At 34.8% G+C, this 8,345-nt stretch overlaps 1 protein-coding gene across 9 annotated transcripts in view; it reads left to right on the top strand.

Moving 5' to 3' along the window:
• The window catches only part of NKIRAS1 (NFKB inhibitor interacting Ras like 1), a 32,011-nt gene that overhangs the window by 6,041 nt on the left and 17,625 nt on the right, over nt 1-8,345 (top strand). For 6 of the 9 annotated variants that reach the window (XR_895711.2, XM_023531477.1, XM_023531349.1 and 3 more), the window contains exons 1-2: nt 464-598; nt 7,277-7,518. Coding sequence is in view for 8 of the 9 variants with exons in the window: in XM_023531477.1 (XP_023387245.1) it covers nt 505-598; nt 7,277-7,518 (336 nt within the window). In the remaining variant the exon portion in view is untranslated. Of the gene's footprint in view, nt 1-463; nt 599-7,276; nt 7,519-8,345 lie in introns of those variants that run through there. The other 3 variants (XM_023531388.1, XM_023531354.1, XM_023531418.1) reach the window with 1 other exon arrangement.

The following is an 8,345-nucleotide window of genomic DNA, read 5'->3' as shown; positions in this document are numbered from 1 at the left end:
TTTTTTTTTTTTTGAATTTTTATAAAAATTTATTTGAGCCAAACAGAAGATATGTCTGGAAACAAGATCTCAACAGACGGAGAAAAATACTTCTGGCAGTCTCTTTCAAGAGTTGGTTTTACATAGGATTCAGTTTGAATTCCTATAGATTTAATTGGTATTGAAATAGTCTTCGTATAAAATGTTTATTTTTGAAAACAAACGTGTATCCATATCGATTCATGTATTCTTATGTTTGTCTACATTACCTTGCAAAAATGTATAAGAAACTGGTAGCACTGATTGCTCTAAGGGAGCAAATGGGGTTTGGAAGGTATACGTTATTCTATATATCCTTTTTTACACTTGCAATTCTATACGTTATTTTATATATCCTTTTTTTATACTTGCAATTCCCCCTGTGTTTGTATTTATTAAATTTAAACGTAGAAAGGAAAAAGGAAAGGTTGATTTCAACAGTTTTAAAGATCTCCTATTCTCTTTACAGTGATATCTTGAGAGAAGATGGGAAAGGGCTGCAAAGTTGTGGTTTGTGGCTTCTTATCTGTGGGGAAAACAGCAATTTTGGAGCAGCTTCTTTATGGGAATCATACTGTTGGTAAGATGACTTTTCTCTAGTTTCTCTTTAGGTTCTGGGAACTCTTAGGGGCCTTTTGTTGGTCATGCTAACCTAAAGATGGGTGACAGTACACCAAAGTGAGGTTTAATCCAGAGACACCAAAAGGATCATAGAAGTCAACAGAATGGGAGAGGAAAAAATAGAAAAAAACATCTTTAATAATATTGAAGTTTAAGAGTGTTTGCTGTAAGTTTTTGGAAAGAAAACTCTGTGTGTGTGTGTGTGTGTGTGTGTGTGTGTGTGTGTGTGTGTGTGTGCTTTCTACATGTGTGGTTTCCTGTGATTTACATAATGAAGAGTGGTCTTGGAGTCATAGAATCACTGACTTAAGAGTAACACTGGGGGTGGTTCCATAGAGTAGTGGTGAGCACGTCTGCTTTACATGCAGGAGGTCCTGGGTTTGAGCCCCAGCAGAGCCATGGCCCCTACCCTGGGTGTGCCAGGCCCCAGGTGCACCAAATAAAAAAATTTTTTAAAAAATTGCATTAAAAAAAAAAAAAGTAACACTGAATGATCCTTCATTCTTATTTCAAACATGACTTCCCAATACTGCTGTGTAAGGTTTGTTTTAAAAATGGGAGATATAGCTCTTTGCTATAGTATGACCCAATTTTGTGAATTGGATTATCTCATTCATTTAGTCATTCACTGAGTTAAATCATTACTAAATACTTCCTATATGAATCCAGGCTGTGATGAGGCTTCATGAGAATTCAGAGGTGAAGAAGACACGTTTGGCTTTAAGGAGTTCATGGTTTAGTAAGGAAGACAGACATTACAAGTTAGAATGCAGTGATGTTTTTGTTAGAGAAGAAGGTAGATTCATAGATCTTCGAAGTATTTGTCTCTGGCAAGTAGCTTAGAGCACATTTCTATTTTACTTGTATTAACTGTTTTGATGAGCTCTGCTTCTCTTCTACCTTCCCAAAATAATATTTAACAATTTTGGTTAAATCCATATTTAGTTTTTATTATGGTGCCCGTGCCAGCAGTTCTCAAACTTTTTGGTTTCTGAATACCTCCTGTCATAAAATGTTGCACTATTGGTTCTTAAATTTTTACCTCCGAATTGTAATTTATGCCTGTGCAAAAAAAAAAAATTATGCCCAGCAGAGAATCCCTTTATCCTCTTAAAAAGCCACAGACAGCTTTTGTTTATATAATAAAGGCTATATCTTTTGATATTTTTCCTGTAGTAGAAATTAAAACTGAAAAATTCAAAAAATACTTATTAAAATAATGACAGTAAACTTAACACATGCTAAGATAACGTGTTTTATGAAAAAAAATACATTTTCAAAAAAATTAGGAGAGCATTGATTTACATTTTTGAAAATCTGATGTCTAGGTTGACAGAAAGTAGCTGGAATACCATATTTACTATATTATGTTGTTTTACTTGAAATAAATGAAGAAAATCTGACCTTATGCAGATATGTAGTTGGAAAAGGTAGGAGTATTTAAGACTTTCTAGATAATTGTGGATATTCTTTGGTATTTCACAAAAAGCCAACATGTGATGATTATTTAAAGGTTATTGCAATGTAGAATCTGAAACTACATAAGTGAACTTTTCCTATTCTATTATGTTAAATTCTCATTGATCTGTCTTGCACTTTAAATGGGTTTTTTTTACCCAACCATGGCTTTTTCACATCATTAACTGGTCATTTGGAAAATACTGGTTCCCTGAGATTAGCAGATCTTCCAAATAACATTAATGTCATCACCAATCTCATCAGTGTGGAGAAGCTATCAAATTCATGGTGATGGATACAATTCTAATTTCTGCTTGAGAGCTCAAATTTTATCATTGACAACAAACACTGCTAGTTATTTTCCTTGAAATGATAGTCTCCCTTTATTCATTTTTGAGAAAATGTCTGTCAAATATCCTGACTAACCATGATTTTTCTATCATTTCTTCTTTTTTAAAAAGTGTCTAGTTCAGTTTGCAACTCAAACACAAGAGCTTTTCCTCTAGACAATTACCGTAATTCATTTTACGGAAATAATATATGCATACTTCCCATTAATCACATGGAGTATTAAAAAATACAAATATATACTCAAGATTGAGATTTAATAAAATTAGTAATTTTTACTGCTTCATGAAGGACATTCTTAAGTGAATAGCCTCAACCTGGAAACAGCCCAAGTTTTTGTCAAGATAGAAGAGATAAATAAATTGAGGTATATTTATACAATAGAATACTGTAAAGCAATGATGAGGAAGTGAAACTGGCTTTTTATTTTTTTAACTGCAAGTAAGAGGTGGTGAAGAATACAACTGCTAATACCATTGATGCCACTGCCTTGATTTGTACTAAGGCACCAGTAGTTTTACCCACCATTGCTTTTGCACTGCCAGTGCAAGTGTCAACATAATGAAAAAGGCAGATGTGTTATTATGAAAATAGTTTTGCCCACATGGATTCCCTGAAAGGAGACCTCAAGGGATCTTTAGACCACACTTCGAGAGCTACTAGTGCATGTAAATATTCTCAACTGAGCAGCGGTGTGCAGTATGACTGTTTCTTTTCTTTCTTTTTGTTTTTATGGAGGCTAATATTTGCTTTATTTGTCATTTCTTTAGCATTGTTTATACTTTTAGTTAATCCTTCCAAGATGTCCAGATGTTTCTCAATTTTCCAGGTCAACTCTATCAGGTAATCCTTTTTTTCCCCTTGGAGATAGCCTTCCAGTAGCTAACATCCTAGGCCTATTGCACAACTCTCACCATGGAACTTCCCTTTACCGTTCTTTCCTCCTGGATTTGATTTCTGTTTCCTAGATCTCTTGTCATCTTCTTTTGGTTTACACCCTTTTTTTGGTGGAGCACATCTCCAGTAATTTTTTTATGTTGAAAAGGTTGTACAGTAGAATGGAGGGTTGGGTGATGACAGACCTCAAAATGCCTTCTATGCCTGGCACATAGTAGTAATCTTGGGGCTTCTGAATAGAGATATTTACTGTTGCTCTTGTGATTCTCTTTACTCCTGTGTTGGGTGCTGCTTTCTGGATCTGGAATCTTCCTCTTTCTATGATTACATGCTAATTTTGGAGGGCCCCCTCAAATAGGTTCCTGAAAAAATGAACGTGATACATTTTTTGAGGCTTCGCATGCTTGAAAATGTCTTTATTTTACACTCACAATTGAATTATAATTTCGATGGGTAGAGAATTCCAGGTTGAAAATAATTTCCTTTCAGAATTGTGAAGGCATTCTCCATTTTTATCTATTCTCCTTTTATTATACAATGCATCATACACATAGCAGAGTACATAAAACACATATATGGTTTAATGAATAATTATAAAACCGACCTTTGCATAATCTCCACGCAGGTGAAAAAGTAGAACATCGAAGGCACTCTAGTAGCTTCCCATGTTTCCCTCTCCAGTGACAACCTAGCTCTTCCCTTGGCTTTTGGTTAGTCATTCTCTTGATAGTTTTGCCACATTGCTAAATAATAGTTTATTTTTGCCTGTTATTGACTTATATAAATGGACTCATGTTATATAAATTCTTCAGTTTCTGGCTTCTTTTCTTTATTTGTAAGATTCTTTCATATTGTTCTAGTTAGCTGTGATTTAATTTTCATTGCCTTTTCATGTGAATATACCTCAATTTATTTATCTCTTCTAACTTGATGAACATTGAGCTGTTTCCAGTTTGGGGCTATTAGGAATAATGCTGCTATGAACAGTCTTGTACATGTATCCCAGCTATTATGTGGACAAGTTCTGGGATATATATCTAGAAGTGAAATTGCTGGTTCATAGAGTATGTATATCTTCAATTTTACCAGATTCTATTATCTTCTTGCTTCTACTGTTGCTTTTGAGAAGCAGAGAGCCATTGATATTCTTGATGCTTTGGATGTAAAACCTTTTGTAGCTTCTCTTTCTTGTCCCCAGTGTTCTGAAATTTCACAGTGATGTATCATGGAATTAGTCTGTTTTCATCCACGGTACTGGGCACTTGGTGGGCCCTTTCAATATGGAAATGCATATTCTTCAGTTCTGAATTATTTTGTTGATGCTTTCCTTCCTCTGTATTCTCTTCTCTCTTTCTGGATGCTGGACCTTCTGGGCTAGTTATCTAATTTTTTTTCCTCCTGTTTTTCATTTTTCAATATTTTGTTCCCACTTTCTGAGAGTTTTCCTTATCTTTACTTTCCAGCCCTTCTATTGAGGTTTCATTTCTTAGTATACTACTCTTATTTCATGGATTCATTATCCTATATCTTTGAGTAAAATATTGGGTGGTTTTTTCTTTTTCTTTTTTTTCCCTTAGATACTCTTTTCTGATTTTTGGTCTCTCTTTTCCTCAGATATTTGGTAATCCTAGATTTTCTTGCTCCTACTTAAGAATGGAGAACTAAAAAGTTAATTGAAAGCCGTAAGCATGTGGTTAAAATTTATGACATTGAGCTTCACTATATGGTGATCTGGATGGGGCATTTGTTGAGGAACCCTAGAAGTCATCATATTTAGGACTTTACCTTTTTCACTGGCCAGATTCCCTAGATTCTTTTGCCTAGAGGATAAAGACCTGGCTGCCAAAGTTTTGGGAGCAAAGGGAGCATGTCACTTAATTTCCCCTTATTTTCACTGTGGAATTCATACCCTTTATCCTCCAGTCTAAGCATCCTGTTTACCCTCTCCAAAAATTGTACCCTGAGTCTTCTGCTGGTACAGTGTAGGGGTAGTTGTCCAGCGTCTTGGAGTGGGAGAGATTTAGAGAGCCAATGGAAGAATCGTGACATAAGTTGATTTATACAGTAACAAAATCTCAAAAGGTCTAAGCTTAATGGGGGGAGGAGGGGAACTAGACTGGCTTTTGATAAAACATCTACCAAAAGTCTTGGTAGCTTTTTCTGTAAATATTTTTGTAATCAAAGGCCAGATAAGTTTGTGTCTTAATAGAGTAACTTTTAATTTCCTAATGGTAGCTTAATTTATCAAGGATGATACACATACTCAAACTTATGAATGATTGTCCCTTTCTAAACATTTAACACATTCTTTAATGTAAAGAATTATGCTGATGAAAGTAAATTTTTGATCTCATGATCCAGTGTTTATTGTTACATGATTATTCCTTTTAGTCTAATACTTTATGAAAATTTTTTTTAATACTTGTAGACATTTCTTGTAAGGTATCTGTAACATCATTCTGTAGTATTTAGGTTTAAGAAAACTATAGCAAGAGTTTTCAAAAACCTATAACATAGTATGTTTTATTGGTATAGGATGTTATCTATATGATTCAATACCTCTGGAGGTAGCTCATATTTAAATATGAATGTGATTACTGGGACAGCACAATACCTATCTTACATGCCTTTCCCAATACGCATTAAAATTCAAAGTGTTCATCTCCCCTTAATTCTCTTATCAACAAATGATTATTGAATACTGGCTGTGTACACAGAATGTTTCCTTTCTCTCAAGGAACTTATAGACTAGTTGAAGAGACAAACCTGTACAAATGGAGCAAATTAAAATACATCTTAAAACGATCACTCAGGCAAGAAGGGGCCTGAAATTGGGACAGTTATCCATTCATTCATTCATTCAGCAAACATTTACTAAGGACTTTCTATGTTTGTGAGTCAATTCGTTAGTCCTCAGAGCTATCAAGGTAGATTAGCCACAGTGCTGGCTCTCAAGGAGTTTAAACTCCAGCTTTAGAGGGGACCGATATGAAGGTTTAAGTATAAAATGGTATTATCTGTAGGAGCAGAAAGGAGGGAAAGGGATAATCAGGAGAGGATCCACAGCATTGACATTTGAGCAGAGCCCGGAAAGGTTACAAGGTGTTTACCAGGTGTAAACTGAACAATTGCAGTGGTTCAGGTGAAGATGACACACCAGTGAGAATGGAAAGAGCCAATGTATATTGGGCACATGTTTCTTCAGTAGAGTGTTTTATTTATGGTAACTTTCGCCCACACTTTCCTTGTTGAAATAGAACTCTAAAGACTGCCTGAGTGGATGGGGATCAAAAGAAATCAAGGAGGAGGAACAGGTGTGGGAGGAAAAATAACAAGTTTTGTTAGTTTGAAGAACTTGCAGGACACATAAAAGTGCCCAATAGGCACTTGTGAATTAAAGCCTGGTGCTCAGGCCCACACTGGACATAGAAATTTTTGAGTCCCTTAAACAGATCCTGGAAATAGTGGAAGTTGTACAGGAAAAAAGCAGCAGATTTACCCCAGGTCCTGCCCTTGGGTCTGATGGGATGCTCTGTTGTTGAAGCTACTTTTAAAATCAGCCTTTACCTCTCCAGTTTAGGTATTAAGTTCTTTGACTCTTATTACAGTTACTTTTTAAAAATAATAGATCTCATTGCTAAATTTGTATTTCTACTTTTGTTTCTATACAGAAGAAATATTTTTAAAAAGCACTTTATTTACTACAACTACCTTTCATTTTAAAGAAGTTAGTAAATGGAAATATGATCCTTATACGTAGTAAATAGAGAAGCTAGAAAGCCAACTTCTAAAGGATAAAGAAATACTCAACAGTTGGTACCGAGTTATCCAAAAAAAGTAATTTTTAAAATTGAGGTATAATTAACATACTAGTTTCAGTGTAGAACCTAATGATTCTGTATATGTATATATAAGAATTTGTTTTTAATACCAGGAATGGAAGATTGTGAAACAATGGAAGATGTATATATGGCTTCAGTGGAAACTGATCGGGGAGTGAAGGAACAGTTACATCTTTATGACACCAGAGGCCTACAAGAAGGGGTGGAACTGCCAAAGCATTATTTTTCATTTGCCGATGGCTTTGTTCTTGTATACAGTGTGAATAATCTTGAATCCTTTCAAAGAGTGGAGCTACTGAAGAAAGAAATTGATAAGTTCAAAGACAAAAAAGAGGTAAGTGGGTATATTAAAAATGTCAACTATGAATTATACTACTATTTAAATTGTAGCATGGACTTTGGAGCAGTTAAAATGTTTTTCAAGCATCACCATGTATTCATGGTATCTTTAATCTTCATTTTTTTCTTAGCCCAGGAAATAAAGGACTGACTGAGTTCAGTCAAGACCAGCACTTGACTTTCTGCCTTTGCTTGTTACCATGTATAAGTTGAATTTTAATAATTTCATATCTTAAGTACTACATAGTTCGTTTCACATTGTTTAGGATCACTGTTTCCTAAGGCTCTTTATTGTCTCCTAGGCTAAATAGGATTCTTGTAGTCAGCCTTACAAAAAAAAATTTAATAATTATTGGGTACCACCCATTTACTACTTAAAAGTAAGATCCTTACCATGGTTTCAAGTCTTATATGACTTGGCTCACGCCTATCCTTTTCATCCTATCTTTATCATTCTATTCCCCTGTCACTGTACACCATTGACATTGGTCTACTTTCTGTTTTTTCAACATGATAATTTTGTTCCCCTTTTAGGTCCTTCTCAATTACTGTTTCCCCTGCCTGGAACTCTCTTACCACAGATCTTTTTCCAGATCTTCACATGGCTGACTCTTTATCATCCAGGAGTACATCACATAATGTACTGGTTAACAGCATTGGCTAGATATTTTTAACCTAGATATTTATATTTTATTTATTCTTATGATAAACTTTTTGTTTTGAGAGAATTGAAGATTCACATGCAATAAGTGAGATCCTTATCTAGTTTCGCCTGGTGCCAGCATCATGCAATGCTATAGTACAACATCACAACCAAGATAC

Source organism: Pteropus vampyrus, unplaced genomic scaffold (assembly GCF_000151845.1).
Source record: "Pteropus vampyrus isolate Shadow unplaced genomic scaffold, Pvam_2.0 Scaffold1, whole genome shotgun sequence".
In the NCBI taxonomy this organism is placed as follows: Eukaryota; Metazoa; Chordata; class Mammalia; order Chiroptera; family Pteropodidae; genus Pteropus; species Pteropus vampyrus.
This window is presented reverse-complemented; position numbering and strand designations above follow the sequence as displayed.